Consider the following 23,565-nt stretch of genomic DNA (forward strand, 5'->3'; position numbering starts at 1 on the left):
GAAACATGGGATGAGAGAGATCACCAGATATGTTGAGGTAGAGCTCTAGCAAATTACACATTTATATAGCAGCTGCAGGAGCAGCTACTAACAGCACTTGCAAAAGGCATGCAGGGAAGGTTTACCACTCTTGTATAATTACCTATATAGTGGAAACATTCTACCTGTTTTCTTATACCTCATTTCTCTGGAATAGTAATTACTAATATAGGAGACATATTTGTCTGGTGCTTTTCAGCCCTCTCAAGCAACCTGTAGCATTCTGAACTAATCTGTACTCTTGCTCATCCATGGACCCTGATTTCCAAAATGGAGAAGTGTCCATGGAAGATACAAAGTAGAACATCATGGCAAGAAGACTCTTCATTGATCCATACATTGACCAGAGAAAGAATATGTGCTTGGTTTATTCTTTCCTGGCTGAAAAAGCATGTATATAAAAATTGTAATTAAGAACTGGGATTGATTTTGCCTTTTTGCTTTCTCTCTTCCAATAACTTAAAATAAATGTTTTCTCACATCAAGTATTCACAGACTTGGATGATGGATTCAGCATAATATGCCATGAATAGCCAGGGGAAATTGGGTATTTAATTCAACCAATTGTCTTTGAAATAACTGGGATCCATTTGCAAGGGATTGTGGGGCATGCTGGTTTCCCCAAGTTATATAGTTGTCCTGGAAAGCAACTAGTACAGCCCAAGGACCAATAGCAGCTCATATTGATTTCCTTTTCACATTTGCTGGCCAGTTTTTATGGCAGGAATAGGGTATTATAGCAACTGTTTTGTTTCTGTGAAATTCACATTTTTGTGGCATTTTCATGCAAATATTTTGTGCAAGCTGGAGAGTAATTTCAAGCTTCTACACATCTAGAGTGTCATCAGTGTTGAAGAGCTGAGCTGTTTTATTTTCAACTTGGCTACAGTACAGTTGGAGCTTCAGCAAAGCTGGTTTTTGAAAAACTATAGCACAATTTCCCCATTCTCTAGCTTCATACATACTCCCAGTTCCTTTACTTCAAATCCAGAATGGGAAGAGTCAGCTTGAAAATATTGTAGTTTGGGCACAATACCCCAGATAATTCATCAGGCCTGACACTGACAAGAGTGTCTATTTTAGTTAAGAGCATGGTAATTATGTGGTGAATTCAACATGAAAATCAAGGAACAACCTCTATGGTTAATGTCTTTTGTGAGTTTTCCTCTTCTCTTCAGCACCAAGTGCAGGGATTCTGTGACCATGGAGGTTGGGGTGGTATGATGATGTTTGCTCCCCATCTCAGCATTTCACATTTTATTTTGTTTGTTTATTTATTTAGATCCTACTTTTATTATTTTTACATTATAATCCAAGGTAATGAACACATCTAACTCCTCTTTCCTATTTTTCCCACAATAACAACTCTATGAAATAAGTTGGTATGAGTGAGTGACACAATGTCACTCAGCTGGATTTTATAGCTAAGATAGAGCTATAACTCATGTTATCCCACTTTCTAGCCTACTGCCTTAACCACTAGACCAAACTGGCCTAGTTCCATCCATGGAAGTGATGTTAATCTTGGATTTCAAATTCTTAAGGGGGAGGGGGTAGAGATTGAAATGGTAGAAGTGTGGAAGTGGTTACAATGACTTATAATTATTGTTTGAAGAGATCCTTTCCCACTCCATAGCCTGAAGTCCTTGTGTCTAATTCTTAGATTCAAGGGAACAATGACTTGAACTGATACCACAAGGTTTGTATTTTTATTTGACTCTTGAGAAATTACAAATTCCTTTTCTTTTTAAGCATTTTTATTTTCTTGGTCATTTTTCAAAAAGATAATTTTAGTCAGGCACTTCTAAAAATTCCTTTGTAACAAATGGCCAAAATCATAGTTAAAAAAACTACCAACTTTGACTGGTTCAGGGGATACAACTGAGTATGTTGTTGGTTAACTAAATAAATCTATATGTAGCATGAACTAACAATGAGGGGCTAGATAAATTGCCATATATCCAGCCTCAGTTCTTCCACACATGTTTTCTGAACTGTATTCAGATGTTTATGCATTTCATTGGCCTTATCTCACTGAAATTAGTTATAGTTTTGCAATTTTTTACCTTTGATGGTTTGTTCATGTCTGTAGCAAGGAAAAGTGATAAATATACATATGTACATTGGCCCTAAAACAAATCAATCAGGATTGAGTCATCACACATCAATTTCTCTCCTTTTTAAATGTGTGAACTTGTGATACAAGATCAAAAACTGTTTCTGAAAAACGTATTTTCTATTCTTTATAAAGAAAGAATACTACTGAGATTTTTTTCAGTGGGATCTTTTTCTTTCAATATTCACCTAAACATAACTGAATACCAAAGATGCTTTTTCAATAGGCAACTTTACTTTATGTTTTTTCTTTGAAGATGTTTTGCTTCTCATCCAAGAAGCTTCTTCAGAGCTGAAGAAGCTTCTTGGATGAGAAATGAAACATCTTCAAAGAAAAACCCGAATTCAAGTTGCCTCTTGAAAAAGCACCTTTGGAACAATTATGTGCTGGACAACTGAGAATCTCCATAGACCCTTAACTGAATATAATAGCTGTTTGTAGTACTTTCTTAAAATATATATTTAGGACCAGACTGAAAATACTTGCTTTGTTCCCAGTGAAATATGTCAAAGTAAACAGGGGGTTAAGTATTGCACTAAAAGAAAAGATTTATTCCAGCTAATTCTTTTCCTGTGCTGGAAAAAAAGAGAAGAAGAAACCCATAGCTAGAATCTGCAAACCGTTCCTGCTGCATGGAAGTTTCATTCTGAATGAACAGGATGCCAAATGTCACAATCTCAGTGGAAATTGTTTTGCACTCTTGGGCTCAGTAGCATGACCACTTATTTTCATCTTTCTTTATGCACATTAATATACTACATTTTGCATTTAACGAAGTATAATATATAAATGGTATGGTTGAGTATTGCATTTTCTAAAAAAAATAAACCCTACTTTTGACTGCAGCATTATAGCTGGCTAGAAAAGCAGCTGAGTTGGCTCAAGGACATGCTATTTGCTAGAATTTGTATGGCTATTCCATTCATTGGTTAGCCATAGGCAACTATGATTCTGTTGTGCATCACTCTAATAGAAGAATCCTGTTTCTTACCACTCATAAAAAAATAAGGACTTATCCTTATCCTTGCCTTTAGCAAAAGCTGTCAACTATCAGTCTCTTTACAGTAGTCCACTACACATCTGGATTTGTTCATTTTCACAGGGTTTTAAACTATGTGCCTGGAAGCCATGGTTATTTTGGATAAATAATTATCATTTTCTTAACAGAATGCCAAAACATTTTCTTGACAGATTCCTCAGTTTGTCCTCAAATACACCTTTGGATCACATGTAACCAATGCTGTAAATTCGTTTGAGTAGATATTTACAGAGGTGTTGACAAATAACTTTTAAATAAATAAATAATAAATAAATATTTAAATAAATATTTCTCTGAGAACAAAAACATCCTCTGTAAAAAACAAAGAGATAAACTATAAACAGAATTGGAAGGAGGATCCCTAATCTATGTTGATAACATACTGCACAGTTTTTTGTACATTGAGGGCTGGGTTCTTCGTGGAAGAGACTACCTTTTTTTTCTAACTTGTTATTTTGTTTTTCAACTAAATAAGCCACCAAGTGTAATTCCTGGTCTGGGTTTCCCTTTCTGTCACTTCTCCATAATTCTTTGTATTTCAGTTGGGCTCTCAGCTGCCTGCTGCTTCCTCTTTTTCCTGCATTCCTATATTTCATTATTTGCAGCTTCTTCCTCTTCAGCAATATGAGGAGGATGTGGAAACCCAGTTATATTATGAGCTACAAATCAGCCTCTAGTATCCGAGAGTCCCTTCTATTGAATGTTAATGCTGTGTCTGCATCAAAGAGAGAACTGTTACAAAAGTCAAATGAAGGAATCAGGCCATTTTTCAAAGGCACAAGTCTTTCATGGCATAGGGCCTGGTTATTTGAACAACTACCTATCTTCCTGGTGTCACCTCAAGTTGATAGGTTGGCATGCTCCAGGTTCCTTCAATTAAACAATGTAATATATCAAGATCCAGGAAACTTCTGCTATATCTTCCTTCTTGAATGAGGTTCCTCTCGAGATCTGGATGGTTCCAACCCTTATAACAGCCTTATAGTATTCCAAAGGTCTTGAAGGGCTTGCCTTTCTTCTAGGCCTTGGAGTAGGACAGTTGACGCCCTCTTTATTGGAAGTTAGTTGGTGGTGGGATGTTATAGGATTTAGCAGATTCCTCATCTTGCTTTTCTTTTTCCTTTCCATTTACCTTTTCTTTGTCTGAATCTGAATCTGATTCAGATAAAGCAAATGCTAAAGCATGGAACTAAATATTAGCCTTATATTTCCTAGATACAATAAGAGAGCAAGAAAAACAAAAGAAGTTCTCGAGTTCAGTCTCTCTAACTGATCAACTGAGATCTACCAGGTATAATTGAAATAGATTCTTTTTCTCCTCTCAGAGCTAAGTCAAGAAAATTTAATGAATTTAACACCTGAGAGCGAACACAAATGATTGCCTCCAGTACCTTTGCTTGATCAACTCTTCTTATTTCCAAAGATGGCCTAAGGACTTTTAATGTCTGAGATGTTTGGTCATGAACAATTCAACTAACTGAAAGATAAGAGAATTATAAAAGATGAAGAGAGAAAGAACACTCTCTTTCTCCTATTGGAGAACTTCTTCCTGTGGCAGAGCAAGCACTTGTCTGGACATATTTAATAGCTGCTAAGGAATCCTGGAAAAAGTATGGTTGCTTTAAGAAGTTGCAGAACATTTGCAACCCTGGAAGCATTTTTTTTCTGGTTTAGGAAAAGAGTTGTAGTCCAGGCCGCAAAACAATAATTTGCGGAACTTTTCCCTCACTCTTCTTTCTGAATTAAGAGCCCTCTAGTATATTAACTCTTATCAGCAAGTTCAATATTAATCCTTCTAGCAGTTTCATATCCCCTGTGAAATATTATTCTTGAGCTTGATTTTCCCTGCTTGCATAGGGAGAACACATCAGATTCTTTTTTTAACCCATTTCTGACATTGGGTCTCAAATGAGATATTATTCTCTTAACGCTATTTGATTTGATTTTGATTTTAACTTTATTTGTATGCCACCCTTTTCCCTGGGCGGACTCAGGGCGGCTCACAATTCAGGGGGAGGGAAGTACAAAACAAGTTATACACATAAAGACAATACATCGTTAAAAAACACAACAGTCGTACTATTCGGGTGGGGTTGAAGTCTTTAGCCCCAGGCCTGTCGGGACAGCCAGCTTTTAAGGGCTACGTGGAAGGTCTGAAGGGTGGTGAGGGTACGAATCTCCACGGGGAGTTCGTTCCATAGGGTCGGAGCAGCCACCGAGAAGGCTCTCCTCCGGGTAGTTGCCAGTCGACATTGACCGGCTGATGGAATTCGGAGGAGGCCTAATCTATGGGATCTTATTGGCCTAGTGGAGGTAATTGGCAGTAGGCTATGCATGTATATAGCAGTTTTAACACTATTCTCTCCAAATATGGTTAGAACTGTTGGAAAAAACATTTGTCTGCAAAACTGCTCTTTCATGCTTTAATCAAATCTCTTAGTAGAAATGTCTATGTACATGTATATGAACAGCTTGATGGCCAGACATCTTTTCTTTCCTATTAACAACTCAGAATTTTTTTTAGTAAAAAAAAAATTGAATTGAAAACACAGAAGGAGGGGCAATAGAACTATCCATTTAGTCTTTCCTCCTTCTATATAGAATGGAAGCAAATTGATTTCTTTTACTTGATATTTATATTTCAGGTGCAAAGACTGACAATTTTTTTTTAACTGGAGGAAACATCAGGTTGGTTTGTAGTGCTCTCTGCTCATTGTGTAATAAGATGAGCAAGCATGAAATGATCACATAGTAGAGCAAATAAAGTACTCTGAATGTTGGGAGTAGAAACAGTGCCAAGTGGAAATGTCCAAGCCATTTCAAACTGATGAGGAAGAAAGGGCTAAGGGGAAAAAAGGGGAAGTACTATGGAGAAAGAAAAAATGCCAACAAAAGCCCAGAATTGCTGCCTTTGTGGATGTTGCACAGGAGAACAAGAAGCAATAGGTTGAGATTTCCAGTTAGATGGGGGAAGGAGTGATTTGCTGGCTCAGCTTTGCTCTCCTAGTTCCCTAGGGAACTTGATGTTCTTCAGCTTCCATTTCAATGCAGCTCTTTGGCTCTTTGACAGTTCTTTGGCTCTGCTATCCCCTATGGCCTTCTAGAAGAATATCTGTATGGAAACAACTCATATCCAGAACTTTAGGAAACAAGAGTCAGTTTTGGTCAGCTGTTGCCTATTCCCTTTTAAAACATAATGGGGGGGGGGAGCAGAACTAAGCAAATGAATAGTTAGATCAGTGATCCTCAAACTATGGCCCTTGGGCCTGATATGGTCCACTGAAGCCATTAATCCAGCCTGCGAGGGACCACAAGGCTGTCCCACCCACATTGCTCCACCTACCCACTGTCCCGACCCACCTTCTGGAGGCCAAAGAGGCCAAAAAGGTGCCTGGTTTTGGGTAGCAGCATGATTCTGAAGGCAGAGGAGACACAAAAAATGGGCTCATTTCTGAAGAGAGAAAAGGGGAGCGGGAGGGAGATGTATACACACATCAAGGCATCCACCTCCCTTCACTAATCTGCTTTCCACCCCCAGGAGCATAACAAATTAAAGTTTAATTTGTATGTATTGTTTAATGGACTGCTAAATTGGCCATGCCCACCCGGTCACATGACCACCTAGCCACCCCCACCCAATCACATGACCACCTAGCCACACCCACCCAGTTACATGATCACCTAGGCACGCCCACCCAGTCACAGGACCACCTAGCCACACCCATCCGGCCAGTTTGGCCCCCCCCAACAGTCTGAGGGACCGTGAATTTGCCCCCTGTTTAAAAAGTTTGAGGACCCCTTAGTTAGATGATAATTAACTATAGAACATCACAGTCACTGAATCATGATGATATAATCTTCCCAAAGCATTCCTTCCTTTCAGCAGTTGTATGGATACAAACCACAGACTTAAAAACCTCTTTATTTCTCCTTCCTATGTAGAATTCATCAAATTTTCTAGGAATTTTACAGTGATCAAAGGAACTACAAATCAGGCAGCTTGATATTAAAACCAAGGACTCTGAGGAGTAGATTGAAAAGTAATCAGTTTTTAACATGTGGCATATAATATGGGCATTACTTGAAATGAGTATATATATTTTAAAAAATTCTTTCTAAGCTAACCCTTGTATTTGTTTTATTAGACATCTTCATTAGTAAATTCTGAGAATGTAATGAGACAAAATATATCTTGATTTCAGGAAAGAATTTGACAATGTCTAACTTTCTGCTTAGCAAACTAATATGGCATTGTCTAAGTAATATGACAAGAAATATATAACTGGCTTGAAAAACATGAGTCCTCATCAAACTAGTGGTAGGTATTAGGTGAGATGCCATATGGTTATTACTTGGGTGCATGAGAAGGACTAGGGGTGACAAGAAAGCAGTCTTCCAGGACTTAGGAGTTCTCACAGAAAAGAGGGAATCAATATATTCTCCAAAGCACCCGAGAGCAGGACAGGAACTAAGTAGTGGAATATCATTAAAGACAGATACTTCCTAGTACTAAGAAGACATTTTCTGAGTAAGAATTAGTTAGAGGAATGACTTCCCTCCAGAAATTTTGAGTTCTTCATCAATGAATGTTTTCAAGAATAAGATTGGACAACCTTTGGTCTAGAGTGGTATAAGATCCCCTGCTCAAGCAGGAGATTTGACTAGAAGACTAGAGATTTGACTAGAAGATTTCCAAAGTTCCTTCCACCTTGTTATTCTATGTAAGATGTATTAAATCAGTGGTCCCCAACCTTTTTATCACCGTGGACCAGTCAGCCTTTGATAATTTTACCGTGGCCCGCTGAGCGCACGCAGGGGTGCGGGGGCGTTGTTCCCTCTCTTCCCTGGAGCCTTTGCGCACGGCCCAGGAGCTTTTGCGCACGGCCCAGGAGCCTTTGCGCTGCAGCGAACATCAGAAGCCCAAAGCAGCATATATAAGTCTAATAAATAAATATTGTGCCATTTTTTCCTGCAACAACAGTGAGATTGGTTCATCTGAGAGCAAATGACCAAAATTACCCAGTGGACTTTTAGGTAAGGGACACCATTGACCGGGGGGGGGGGGGGATGTTTGATTTAAAAAAATTGTTTCACTTAACAAATGTGGCAAGAAAAATTGTAAAATGGGGCAAAACTCAATCAATTTCTCACTTAACAACATACATTTTGGGCTCAATTGTGGTCGTGCATTGAGGACTACCTGCACTTACCTTCAGTGTTACTTCATTCTACTGTAGCATTAAATTTCATATAGAACAAGCTTGTTCTTTCAGAATTGTGGAATTGTTATATAACTGTCTACCTTTAGAAAAGTTTCTCTTGAGTTAAACTCAGCTCCTATAATTTTATTGATGTGTCGTAATTTTCTTAGCAGTAGTATGAAAATTGTTATTGTTGCTTTTGGACAATTTTTAATATTTTCCTATTAAACATACAGTACTGAGATTCCCAGGTGGGTTCCCCTCCAATTATTAGCCAGGTTCAACCCTGCTCATCTTTTTGAGAGCAGGCAAAAACAGCCAGGTTACATCCCTACAAATTGAAAGCTCTCTCTCTCTATCTCTCTCCCCTCCCTTCCTCTCTCTCTGTCACTCTGTGTGTATGTGTGTGTGTGTCCATCTCTCTCACTCACTCACTTAATCACACACTCTGTGTGTGTCTGTCTCTTCCTCCCTCTCTATCACTCTATCCCTCTCCCCTCCCTTCCTCTCTCTGTCACTCTGTGTGTATATGTATGTGTGTGTGTCTATCTGTTTCTCACTCACTCACTCACTCTGTGTGTGCATCTCTCTCTGTGTCTCTGTCTGTCTGTTTTTCTGTCTGTCTCTCCCTCCTTCCCAACCTGCAGATGGGCTCCGGACCAGTGGAGCCTCTTCCTTCTTTTTAACCAGGTGATCTTTATTAAGGCATAAAAATGAACCTTAATTAGAGGCTCAACAAAAGAAGCTGGAAAGAGATAATGAGATAATGGAGCCAAGAAGCTGAAACCAGGAACTGGAGAAAAACCTTTTCTATCCCCTTACCAGCCCATTCGGGAAGACGATCCCTCCCCCCGTGGATGGGTTCTAGATCAGCGGAGCCTCCCTGGACATCACAGCAGCAGCAGCCCCAAGTGTGCCGATCTCGGCGTTTTTCACATCGGGGCGTGCTGCAAGAGGGAGGGAGTGAAGACCTTTTCTAGCCGGCGCAAAGGACTTCCCCAGACTTGCTTTGCTGAGCAGGGGATTCAGTAGAAAGGAAAGCAACTTCAGAGCTACGGCTGGTGTTGGGCCGGCAAAGGCTTCCCACTGACCTCCCCCCCACCTCCGAGTTCCTGACAGATCGAATTATTTCAGCAACAGCTTCCCCCACCATGGCGCCCAGCCTCCCCCTCGTACGTCACCTCCGCTCCGTTCTCCAGCAAGCCTCATGGGGTTTTTTGCCTTTAGGAATAAGAATGTTTAAAAGGCTTTTTTTTTTTAATTTGAAAAAAAGATGATGCAGGTTCCGAAAGAGTGAATCTCCGTCGCACTGCTATGCTTTTTCTTCCTCCAAATAATGGTCACTGCTTATTGTAGCGAGTCAGCCTCCTAACTTCAGTCCAGGCTCTGCAACTACCTTCTCTCCCCACCCCCCCAAACCCACAGAAACAGGAGGGAATCGGTCATTATCATTAGCACTCTCTCCCACGCCTGGCCTCCCCTTCGGAGGTAAGGGGCGGGGAAGAGCAGATCTCCCGGGGACACAAATATTCCCCAAGTGCCACCACCCGCTTCTCGTAGCTCCCCCCACAAAAAACAGGAGAGGAGTGAAATAATGCTACGCTTTGGAAACGCGGATCTCCAATGCTAGGGCCATGCCAGGAGCTTCGGGGGTTCCCTCCAGGCCACCTGCACAGCCAGCAGCCGCATCCACAGGCTCCGTGGAGAAAGGCAGGCCATGGGAAAGGGGAGCAAGTGCGCTCCCTGGCTCCCCGCTCCAATCTCGCCCGCCCAGTTCCCAGACCCTCTCTTTGGAAAGAGTTCTCCAGCAGCCTCTGGCGAGGTGTTTTCCCCGCCCCACTCGGGCGCAAAGCAAATAAAGCAAATAAAATATAAAATGCTGGTTTACCTTTCTCTGCTGCTTCTCTCCCTGGCTGGAGCCAAGAGGAGATCCCTGTCCTAGTCTTCCTGCTGCCCTCGTGGCATGGGCAAAACGGACGGTACTTTGTCCCTTCTGTCTCCCCGTTGCTCAGAAAAGCAACTCCGGGAAGGTCCTTTGGTGGCGGCCCCCCGCCGCTGCAGCGATCATGGCCCCCGGCCGCTGCGCGGCCCGGTGCCAGGTACTCCACGGCCCGGCACCGGTCCGCGGACCGGGGGTTGGGGACCACTGTATTAAATGATACAAAATTGTGAGTTTTTAAAAAATGCATAGGAGATAAAATAAATGAATACAATTCATGTTCTTGAGAAATTGACCTGAAAATTACAAAATGAACATTCAGCAAATAAATGTAAAGCTCTTCCTTTATCAAACAGAATCCAATGTAGAGATATTGAATGAGGAATAACAATGAACGTGGACAAGATTTTGAAATAGTAGCTGATTACAAACTGAATATATCAGTAGTTTGAGGTGGCTGCAAAATAGAGAAATAGTATCTGAGCATCTTTTAAGAACTGATTCAGGTGATAAGGATGGATAAGGAAGGGTTAGGAAATATGACACTAAGTTCTATAAGGAAGGGTTAGGAAATATGACACTAAGAGCCAAGGTGGCGCAGTGGTTAAATGCAGCACTGCAGGCTACTGCTAGATCAGCAGGTCAGCGGTTCAAATCTCACCGGCTCAGGGTTGACTCAGCCTTCCATCCTTCCAAGGTGGGTAAAATGAGGACCCAGATTGTTGGGGGCAATATGCTGACTCTCTGTAAACCGCTTAGAGAGACCTGAAAGGCCTATGAAGCGGTATATAAGTCTACTGCTATTGCTATTCTATAAGGATGTATGAAATGCAAAATATTTAGTTTTGAAAAAACCTGAATGGGAAATTGCACCCTTTATTAAGTACCCCAAAAATATTACATAGAAGATCTAATCTTTATCAATACAGTCCACATATCCCAGAATAATGGATTTACATAATAGGAAACAGATTTTGGTTTGGGGAAAAAATCTAATAATAATACAATAGAATTCAGTATCTAGATGGTGGCTCCTCTTTATTGGATGTCTTTAAGCAAATGCTAGGTAACTGTTTGGATGATTTAATTTAAATTACTACATGAATAAATAGTTGTCTAAATTGCCTTTCCGGTCCCAAGAAAACAATTCTTTTCCAGATCGACCATACTATTAAAAATAAGTCTTCTAAATATTATTCTTATGTTTTAAGTTTTATTTTAACTTCACTTTCCAATTCTACATACTATATGATGCTTATAAATGTTTAAATGGTCTTATCTTCTAGGTGAGCATACAGTACCAAAGGCCTAAAATCATATATATATATATGTTGGTCTTGTTGTATTTGGGTCTTTTCCCATGTAAGATTGAGATTGTCTTGGTAACGTTTCGGCGAGGTCTCATTTGCCATCTTCAGGCTGGGTTTTGGGTTTAAAGCATGGTCAGAGCTGCCGTCTTTCTATAAATCTTGGTGGTTATGTGTGGAGTGCTTGCTTTGTTTCAGTAAGTGGAATGATTTGTTGTGTGGTTGAATTACCAACCTAATCCAAAGGGAGACTCCCCCCAAAAACCAACACACAGAACAGGACAACAGCATCACCCTTCTCCCTTACATCAAAGGCACCTCAGATAAAATCAGCAAAATTTTCCACAAACACAATATCAAGACAGCCTTCAACACTGACCAAAAAATAGCCAACATCTTAAGAAACCCCAAAGACATAATCCAGCTAGAAAACCAAGGAGTCTACGAAATACCATGCAAAATCTGCCCTGCAACATACATAGGACAAATGAACAGGAGAATAAATGCACACATCACAGAACACAAGAACGCAGTAAGAAAAAAAGAACAAACTTCCTCCCTTTTCCAGCACCTTAAAGCTACAGGATATGAAATTAATTTTGAAGGAACAAGGTTAATCTTCAAAACTGAACACTTCAACAAGAGAATAATTATGGAAGCTATCGAAATAGAAAAACACCCCCACAACATGAATAAACGTGATAATACCTCCCACCTACCAGACATCTGGACACCAGCCCTAGTCAACATACGAGCCCCACCCATCACCCAGGCCGTTACAACACAGAACAACAACAGACACACAGCTAGCACCAATCAGCATCAATCTACCAATCATGATATAACAACACAACCAATCATTCCACTTATTGAAACAAAGCCAGCACTCCACACACACCCACTAAGATTTATAGAAAGACGGCAGCTCCAACCACGCTTTAAGCCCAAAACCCAGCCTGAAGATGGTGAGTGAGACCTCACCTAAATGTTGCCAGGACAATCTCAATCTTACATGGGAAAAGACGGGAATACAACAAGACCAGTGTGTGTGTGTGTGTGTGTGTGTGTGTGTGTGTGTGTGTGTGTGTGTAGTTATAGTTATAGTTATCTTACAATGTAGAAGAAAACAAGCTCACAGATGCTAATTAAAGCGTTTCTGTTTATTTTAGAGTGGAATCGCTCTAAGTGCTTAAATTGTACTGAAAAATTCCTCTTACATTCTTCCAAATCTGAAAACACTTCATTAAATATCATTTTACCTCTGTGAATATCGATGCCAGTCTCTTTCATAAAAGCTATGTCTGTTATGATTCTTCATCTTGTGCTGCTTGACCACCTTACAATCTAGCATCCTCTTTACCTTCTTTATTGCAGCTGCATATAGGGCTGAAGGCTTTAAGGATTTTCACACCATCAACCCCAAATCTTTTTCTCGTAAGTATTCTGTGGGCATGATGGCTAGATATTGCTTAACTTTTTCATCTGTGCATGTAACTTTTGTCACTCATGTATTTCTTTTTGTGTCTGTTTTTTTTGTTCTTGCTTTTGTCCTTTAACTTTGACCTCCTAGTATTTTTTTTCAAATAATGTTAGTGTTACACATACGTCAATAAACTTAGAGAAAATCCTAATTCATTTATACAATAAATGAAAATTCCTAGTATATGACTGGCTCTAAAGTCATATGAAAAAAGACCACTTATATCAAGAGAGAATGAAATGCTTAGTAACTTCTATTTGTAGGGCCCTGTAATCATTTAAATAAAAGAATGACTTTGAGTAGTATATATTTACTTTTCTACATATAGAAGTGCATGGCTCATTGGTTAAGATTTTATTGTTTGTTTGTTTGTTTGATTGATTGATTGATTGAAAAAATAATTCTTATGCCTTGATTTCAGATTTCATAAGGATGAGGGAAAAATTGAGAAATAAGGCAATGGTTGGTTGACTAGGGCCCTGAAACTGCAAATCAGGTCAGAAAATGGAGGACTAGGAACATGATACAGTTATTAAGTCAAAACTAGCAATGGCTAAATGGTAGAAATGGTTATGAGATCAGACTATTCTGCTCAACACTGAAGTATTACAGACCTGGGGACACAATTTAAATGGCACTGAACTTTGTCTTACACGCATAATACCCAGATTCAAGTGCTGGCTAAACTTCATATTGTTAAAGCATTATGTACCAAGACTGGGAGGGAGAGGGGACTCTTATTCTAACATCATTGCCAGTAAATCAGAAGTGCTATACAAGTGGTCTGATTTGGCAGAAGGCTAATAGAACTTAAAATGTGCAAAATTCCTCATATCCCTTCTGTTTGATCTCATAAAAAAATAATTCACCCATTGTCAATTATGTGTAATAACAATTGATATCACTTTGACAGTAGGTGTGATAGTAGCTGGGATACTGTGTGTCTGCATTATTTAAAATTAATATGATTAAGAGTTAATATCTTATAACCAATCCGGCTTTTGTAGCTCATAGCAGCTGATCCCACTGTGCTTAGGGAGATTTACTCCCAGACAGAAAGAATATATGTTTTGTTTTTAAAACTAGAAGAAGGTAAAAACAGACTGAATTTGATCTACACTTAGTCACGCTTTGGGTAGACACACTGAAATCAATACACATCAATTAATCATGATTTATTTATCCCATTGATTCAATGGATTAATTTTGGCTCCCATTAAATATATATTTTCAAATATCTAGTTTTGGTATGATAATATAAATAGCAGAATGGGAAGATGGGGTATTTTAGATTCTACCAACATGGAGAGGTTGACAAAATTTACATGTAGCAGTCTCATAGTATGATCAAAGGATAATCATTTTTGCTTTCCAAATATTATCCATGACCATACCCTGTATAATTTTATGGTAGAAGATCCACTTTTAATACATAAGAAATCAGCCAAAATGATGAAGAAGTAATGTTCCATTTTTTACTATCCATTTGTAACCCACCTACCTTCCCTTTGTCTATATGGTCTGAAGAGCTGCAAACAAATTCTGATTAACATTTTGTTATAGATTATGCATCTAAAAAGAAATAGTTGTTTCTTGGTCAGTCATCTGGAAGAATATATGTGGTCCTCAATTACAGATTGCCTTGTTCAGTGATTGTTCTAAGTTACAAAAGCACTGAAATAGTAGGTTTCCTACTGGTTCTTAAACTTGCAACTATTGTTGTGTCCCTGTAGTGATGTGATCATAATTTAGGTGCTTTGCAACTGGTGCACATTTACAATGGTTGCAGTGTCCCATAATCCTATAACCACCATTTGTGACCTTCATATCTAGCTTCTAACAAGCAAAATCAGCAGAAAAACTGGCAGATTGCTGCAATTTGCAGTCCTAGGATTCATGCTAGGGTTATTAAGCTTTGGTTTTGTTGCTTAACAACAGCGAAACTGATCTTGTAAGTCTGGCGTGATCATGTGATATTTCACTTAATGTTTGTGTTATTTAGCAATCAAATTGTTGGATGCAGTTACAGTTGGTAGGTGAGAATTACCTGTATTATTAAAGGAATAAAATCCTACCTACATGAAGCATACTTACGTACATATTGGAGGGAATAACATGTTTATATCCATCCAATACAAAAGATTTCCAAATATTTGGAATGAGCAATACCTTTGTAGATAAATATTTGAAAATAAGCCTCTTTATACACAAAAAGATGGCATGTCAGAAATACAATTTTTAACTTTATTTCTTCTTGATATAGTTTTCCTTCTTCAGAATTGTTCTTTTTTTCAAATATGAAAGGATTTCCACTTATATTTCCACTTAATTCTCTTACAATTAAGAGAAATGGATAGAATTGGAATGAGCAATCTGCAGTGCAGCTTACATGTTTCAGTGTGGATTACATGTGCCTCCAGACTACTCCCATATTGCACTGTCAAAATTCATTTTAGTGACACAATTTTAGCAACTAATAAACATTCTAAGGAAGTTAGGCGGTTAAGAAATATGAAATATAAATAAATATAAAATAATAGAGGCATAGTAAAGCAAAATGTTCAAAGTAAAAGAAGAAGAAAAATAAAAATGTTTGGGCTCTGTTTCCTGATGATGTTATGTTTCCTCTTGTGGCCTTAGTAGCCCAAACATTTTTTTAAATGCCCCATATATACCAGTGGTTCCCAAACTTGGCAACTTTAAGACTTGTGGACTTCAACTCCCAGAATTCTCCAGCCAGCCAAGTTTGGGAACCACTGATCTACACCAACATCAGGTCAAATATGGAAAAGCAGCTTTTTCTTTATGTTTTCATTCCCTAGGTCCCTGACTTCTAACCTTTTCCTTTATTTTGAGTTCCAAGGCATCACTGTAATATATGCTACTGCTACTGTAATATATGGTGAACACAGAATTTATGGAACAGAAAACAACAGAATCTCACAAAGTTTCATGGTTCCAACCTGAATTCTTGACAGATTTTGAGCAAGAACAGTTATATCATTCTAGAGTTGGCAATCTGTCAAAATGAGAACCATGATTAAAAATAGCTTATATTTTGACACCTGCTCCAGTGACTGTCTAGGGAACCTAGGGCTCAGGTAGAACCATGGATCTAGACAAGTCATACCTTTCTTCTGATATGTGAATTTGGACATACCTCACTAAGTATATTCCATTGCTTCCTCTGTCATAGGTGGAATCTCTGCTAGGTTACTTCAAGGTTTAACAAAGTTTTGGCAATCCAAGTGTATGGCAAATGAACTAGGGCTTGATAGGTTGATCTTGTTTATCCAGTCATATCAGTCAGTCTTTTATTATGGTAAATGAGAAGAAAGTAATACAGAAAAACATAAAGGTGAAAACTTACCAGGTGAAAGAAAAAAAATCAAATAAATTATGGTACAAAATAAAATAAGGCAATAAACAACCAACAATAATAAATGTAATTCATGGCAACAAATATTACATCAATAAAACAAAACTTGGCCACATTTTCCAGTCAAGTGTACCACCATGATCATCTATTGAAGAGCTATTGTGGCTGACAGAAACATTGACAATTTCACTGGTTTGCACATTATATTGATATGAGATTTGGGCATGATATGAAACTTAAGAGTTATAAATGTAAACATTTTAATATTTGTGTATTTTAAATAAGTCCATTCCACCCATGTAAGTACATTAGTAATTTGTCACTTAATTATATTGTTAGTGTATTATTGAGAAATGCTTTCCTTTATGCTGTTTCTTTCCCACAATGATTTTGATTGGTTTATTTAAAAAAAAAACTCCACTGAGTGGCATCCTCTATTGTTTCTTTCAGCCAGTAATATTAAAGTAGAGACACAGAGTGATGAAGAGAATGGGCATGCCTGTGAAATGAATGGGGAAGAATGTGCGGAGGATTTACGAATGCTTGATGCCTCTGGAGACAAAATGAATGGCTCACACAGTGGCAGCAAAGCCATGTCAGGAGTTGGAGGCATTCGACTCCCTAACGGAAAGCTAAAGTGTGATGTCTGTGGGATAATTTGCATCGGTCCCAATGTTCTTATGGTTCACAAGAGAAGCCACACTGGTAAGGTCTAGCAGAGTTTTTTTTTTCTTTAGCTACTAGAGATTTGTATTCGAATTAATCCAGTACTGTGCTGCTCACTCCTATCCTAAAACTCGAAAGGTTTCCAGACAATACATTACTTAACACACCCAGACCATACTGTACTGTACCATATGAAGAATATCAATATCATACCACCATGAAGAGTCCAAGGAAAAATTTAGGTTAGATTTCTAATCCATTCCTTTTATATATCACATAGAATAATCAGGCTATGTCTTGTCTTCAAACCAGGCCAGACATAAGATCAAAATAATAGCAGTTATCAAATTGAGAAATGATATTATTTTCCATTCACTTAATAACCATATTTTAGAAACAAAATAATAATTACCAGAATCAAACATCCAAACTGATATTTTTTAACCAAGATTTAAATATAATGGGAATATAGTCCTTTAAACTTAATCACTCTGAGGTTCAGATAGTAATTTTAATCTTCCAGAAAGATACGTTTATCTGGAAAAGATGGATCCAAGGAGTGAGTGGCAGATCTTAAGCAGACAAATAGTTTGCTCATGACATTTGCATCAGTGCATCATTGTCAGCAGGCAAATTATCCCCCCCCACATAATTCATAACCTGAATTGTAATGATTATGTGAACTCCATTGTACTTTTTGTTAGAAAAAAATAATGAGTATGTTTGCTTCCAATACCATAAACTACTGTTGTTTATACTACTAGTGTTGGTTATGGGCACATACAAACAATGGTGATAGAGACTTTGATAGAGCTTGGAATTTAAAAGGCAGAAAACAGGTAAAGATCTTAAATATAAAAATATACAGTATTCACTAGATTTCAACTAAACTATTCTTGTTTTTGAGCAAGTCAAGATTATTTCTCCTGAGTGATTTATAGCATCTTTAGAACATCACTAAGCTTTCACTGCAGTTGCAATAATAATAATATGACCAACCATAACAATAATAAATTGGTTATTTGGGCAGAACAATGATAAGATGATACATAAAAACATACCATACTGTAAATTTCAATTGGGTACATAACCAGAGAAGGCAGTCTTATAGGATATTATTTTTATACTATTACCAGTTAAATAGTTTTAACAATGATACTCCATTCTCTCCATTATATATAATGGAGTATCATTGTTAAAACTATTTAATTGGTAATAGAATAAAAAAAATATAAACATATATATATATATATATATATATATATATATATATATATATATATATATATATATATATAAACATATACTCAAACACATACATATACATACATACATACATACATACGTATGTATGTATGTATGTATGTATGTATGTATGTGTTTGAGTTCCTTATATGACACATCAGTTTTTCTATGAGGAAGCATTGAACCTCTGCCATGCAGAGCCATGTGTGTTGCAGAAAAATCTGGGAAGTTATTAAACGAATCCTTTTACAGGATTTTTGGCCTTGCCATACCTCCACAGGAATGCGTAGAAAGTTGTTGCTGTCCAACTGTTCCTGAATATTATATTCGCCATGCGTGCTTCATATATTTAAAATGCAGCTTTAAAATACCTTGCATTATTTGCAAATTACAGACATAAACAGTTAATTCTAATTTTTTTTTCTTGATTTCACCAGCAATCCTCTGTCTCACCCAAGTTTCATGTTTCTATATAACACTGTTTTCTGATTCTCAAATTATATAAATATCATTCTTATCACTAGGTTTTCATTTTTGACTCTAGGTTTTAGTCTACGAAATAACTACTTATCTGCTTATTTTCTCCTTTGTAACCCAATCTGTATCAAGAGGGAATGCAACAAGTGGGATGTGCTGTTTTGACTTCATTCTGGTCATGGCTGTTTGTTTGAAAAGGGCACTGAATTAGAGGAGAAATTTTAACCTTGTAGGAAGCGAGATCCTGGCAAAGAGGTTTGATGTTGTTGATTCCTGTAACCATGCTTCAATATGCTGGCGAAGCTAAATAGCTGTACATGCTCAGGCATGGGGAGATATCTGGGGGTAGCCACAACATAGCAGATAACCATTCCCTCATATCAAGCATCTCTTTTGAAGGTTTTGTACATATCTAGTCCTAAGAAAGCAAAAAATAATTATCTCCAATCCTACTTTTTCAGTAGCATGTGAAAATTACACACGGCAATCTCATGGTGAGATAACAGTATGAAGTTTATGGTTTAAAATATTTACTATGACTCCTGAATATTCCATAATGCTGTATGGTAGAATAAACATAATAAAAGAATTGCAACTTTCATGGTCCCACTTGTTCTGAAACAACTTTAAAGATCAAAACCATTGCACTGCATAATCTAGGGGTTGTTTTTTTTTGGGTCCCTTTGAGTCAGTACTGACTCCTAGCAATTATCTGGATTAATTCCTTCCATTTTCTTAGGAAGGTTTTTCAGAAGAGATTTACCTTTTCCTTCTTCCCAGAACTAAGATAGAGTGACTGGCCCAAAGTCCCCCAGATGGGCTTGTGCCCAAGTTGAGACTGGAACTCAAAACCTTCCTGTTTCTAGCCTTGGCCCTTAACTACTCAACCTTACTGGCATAAGCATAGCAAATATAATGAATGACTGATATGAGTTAAAAGGTGTAACTCCAATCCTCAATATATCTGCCAGATGTGATTATTCAAAACAATACTTGATATCTTCTATTTTTTTTAAAGTCCTACACGTAACTGAGATTATCTGAATTTTTTTCTCTTTCCATAAGTGCTTGATAGGTAAGCATACTGACACTTTCTGCAGTTGATTGAAATCATAGTACATAAGACTTTTTCTTGACTGTAAATGGCAAATAGCCTGCTTTTAATTAAAATGCCTCACACAAGCTTGTTTAGGCCTAATTGCTTCGTAAGTTGGAAAGATTTAAACAGATACTGTTAGAGGGGATCATATTATTTGTATGTTTGTTTATTCTAACAGTCCTAGGGAGTATCATAACCATAAAATGACTACTACCATATTGGATTTAAAATGCTCTGGGTCTGTCAAGGTCATAATAGTATCTATAAATATATTGATTTTAAATTCCACATTTTCCACCATTGATTTCACTGTTATTTCTGACTTTAGTAGCAAATGATCAGTAGATGACATCTAAGTTGAAAAATATTTCAGAAAAGGCAGTGGCAAGATATTTCCATGCTATTCCAACAAAGTGTTGTTAATTTTCATACAAAAGTCACCAAGAGGTAAGTTAAGCTGGAAGTTAACTTCCAAATAAACAAACAAACACAAACACAAACAAATAAATCTACAATATAGTATTTAAAACAGAAGACAAAGGTTTTTCCACATCAGAAAACAATCTTTGTAACCAAATTCCTCATTCTTAAAAAGCTTATAGCACATTTCAAAATCATTCCACAGTTTAGTCTTTTGTTATGTGGTCTTAAAGAAAAATATCTATAGTACAAAATCTGAATTCTGTGTGGATATTGCTTAATTGCAATTTTAGGATTGATTTGCCAACTTCTTTTTTGGATACTGTTGCAACTTTCTAGCACTTTGCTTCAGTCTGTTTCTTCTATGCAACATGTGTTTTTACTCTTTCACAATGTACATCCTTAGTCAAAGGAAGACACTTTTCAATATTCTACTTCTATCATATTTATCTTTTTTTCTTTTTCAAAACTATTTTTCAAATAATTTTCCCATGTGAAGGGCATATCAAAACAAAATGTTACAGTTGCACAGAGAATTATCTTCCACTTGGTATATGTCCCTACCACAGAAACTAGGCTTCACAGTGCAAGTGCACTTATTCTTTCCTCAAAGTTTGCTGCTGTTTCCAATTTCTTGATTAGGGAAGCTGATTTTTTCCTCAAACTCCACCCACTCAATCCTTTCCTTTGCCTTTAGTTTCTGTTAAAGTGCAATATTACAGACAAACTCTGCCTACAGCCTGGAGTTTGATCCTGATGGGGCTCATGGTTAACTCCAGCCTTCTATCCTTCCAAGGTTGGTAAAATTAGAACCCACCCAAATTATTTTACATTGTAAACCACCCAGAGAATACTGTAAAACACTGGCGTGGTATATAAATCTAAGTGCTATTGCTATTCTAACAGACACTTGCAAGTTTATTAGTGAAGCTCTTCATGGAGTGCAGATAAGTAATAAAGAAATCATAGATCATAGAATCATTAAAACATAGAACTCTAAGAACCTTAGAGTTCTTTTAATCCAACTACTTGCCCAAGGCAGAAGGATTGTATCTAGGAGAAATGGCAGTCCAATCTTTTCCTGAAAACCTCCAGCAATGGAATAACCACAATCCCAGGGGGCAAACTATGCCACTGATTCATTGTTCTTATGGTCAGGACATTTTTTCTTGGTTTCAGATTGAATTGCTATACGAACTTCCACCCATTGCTTCTTGTCCTACGCTGAGATGCTTTGGAGAATAAGTCAAGCTCTTCTTCTTTGTGATGGCCCCTCAACTATTGGAAGAAATGATTATGTTATTCTTAAGCTTTCTCTTCATTAGGCTAGACATTCCTAGTTGCCTTAACCCTCATACCATTTAGCCAGCATTCCCCTTATCATATTTGTTGTTCTTCCCTGCACTCTTTCTAGGGTCTCAGCATTCTTTTTGTATCATGGTGACCAGAATGGATGTAGCATTCCATGTGTGGCCTCACTAGTGTGATATAAAGCAGTACTGTCACTTCTCATGATCTTGATGCTATCACTGATGCAGCCCAGGACTGTATTAGCTTTTTTTGGTAGCACACTGCTCACTGTTACTTAAGGGCTGGTCCACTAGGACCCTTAGATCCCTCTTAGAGTTACAACTATTGAGCCAGGTACCATCAGTTCTAATATTGTGCATTTCGTTTTTCACTGATTTCTACAGCATTTTTTTATATAGTAGCCACATGATTAATTTATTTATACCTGGCAACCCTGATGATGTTTACATTATGTTGCAACAGAAATATGGATGATATTTTCTGAAAAAATGTTCATCCTCCTACACCTTTCCAAACAATATGGAATATCCCAAATCCCGTTTAAGCATGACATTTTCACAGAATTTCCTATGTTCCTTGCAGTAAGAGGTGCAATGTTACATATTTCCTCATCTATCTGCATCCATATTGAACTGTACACTATTCCAATTTTGTTGTATTTAAGTACAATGACAATAAAGTTTATGCTTATTCCAATTAAATGGGCTTTTGTATTTCTCCAATTTCATTACGTGTAGGGAGAATAATTTTAAAAGAATGGGCTGCCTTTTAGAGATTAACATGTGTGCAATTCCTGCCAAATAGATCTACATCTAATGCAGATTTCCACAAAATATTACTTTATTAAAAGATGCCACTTCTGTACCAATTCTAGGCTCTTTGAATCAGTCTGGACTCCTGATGATCACACGAGCAACTTTATACAATTTTCTCTGGCACATTTTTCAGAAGTGATTTACCATTGTTTCCTTTGAAGGGGTGAAAGTGAGTCATTAGTACTAAGTCACCCAGCAAACTTCATGCCTAAGTCAGAACTAGAACTCTATCTCATCATTTCGAGAGCAAGACTTTTAGCCACTGAACCAATCTGCTTATGTTTTTAGGTATAAGAACTGAGTAAAAAAAAATTAGGACATCTGGCTCCTTATCCCTTTGTTCTTTTCCAGAGAATTATAGAAATAAATGGCAAGAAATGGAATCCGAGGCATGATTTCTACATTACTGACACTTTTTAAATAATGACTGTGGATCTGAGAATTTTAATGAAATGCCACCACACATTTTAAATACCTTGAACCACAGACTAAATTCTGAAGAATCAGAATTTGAGAAAAATGTGAAAAAAGTAATATTTTTGATCAAATAACTCTAGCACAAATGTTCTATGGTACATGTTTATTACATTTATAGACAACCTTTCAAAATTAAACAAAGTATCTCTCTTTTGGATTTCACAATAACTTATCAAGTTGATTGAACTGAGGTATAGTTTATTATGGAAGGATATAACATTGCCTTAATGGCCAAGAAATCAGTAAATATTAATTTTCTTAAAGAAACTTTTTGGCCAATCTATCACACTAGTTTTAAGGAAAAAAATACTAAAACTACAGTATGGGAGTAGGAAGGAATATGACTTGCTAAATGTTAACATACTGTTCAATTAGAGTAATAAGATTAGAAGTGAAAAGAAAAAATGTTGACAAAATGATTATTTTACCAGTTCAATATTTTAAATTCAAATTTCCCTTTGGAATAAATTTTCCTTTTGAAAAAAAAAACATTTATTAGTTACATCTAACATATTTTGAATTGTATTAGCTTATTAAGATAAATGTATCTAAAAA

General features: G+C 37.3%; 1 protein-coding gene across 8 annotated transcripts in view; it reads left to right on the forward strand.

The window, feature by feature from the left end:
• The window catches only part of IKZF1 (IKAROS family zinc finger 1), an 87,830-nt gene that overhangs the window by 49,004 nt on the left and 15,261 nt on the right, over positions 1–23,565 (forward strand). For 4 of the 8 annotated variants that reach the window (XM_032237815.1, XM_032237817.1, XM_032237821.1 and 1 more), the window contains one exon: positions 16,951–17,205. The exons of the other annotated variants lie outside the window; for them this stretch is intronic. In XM_032237815.1, coding sequence (XP_032093706.1) covers positions 16,951–17,205 — 255 coding nt within the window. The remainder of the gene's footprint in view (positions 1–16,950; positions 17,206–23,565) is intronic. 8 annotated transcript variants of the gene reach the window in all.

Source organism: Thamnophis elegans, chromosome Z (genome assembly GCF_009769535.1).
Source record: "Thamnophis elegans isolate rThaEle1 chromosome Z, rThaEle1.pri, whole genome shotgun sequence".
Lineage (NCBI taxonomy): Eukaryota > Metazoa > Chordata > Lepidosauria > Squamata > Colubridae > Thamnophis > Thamnophis elegans.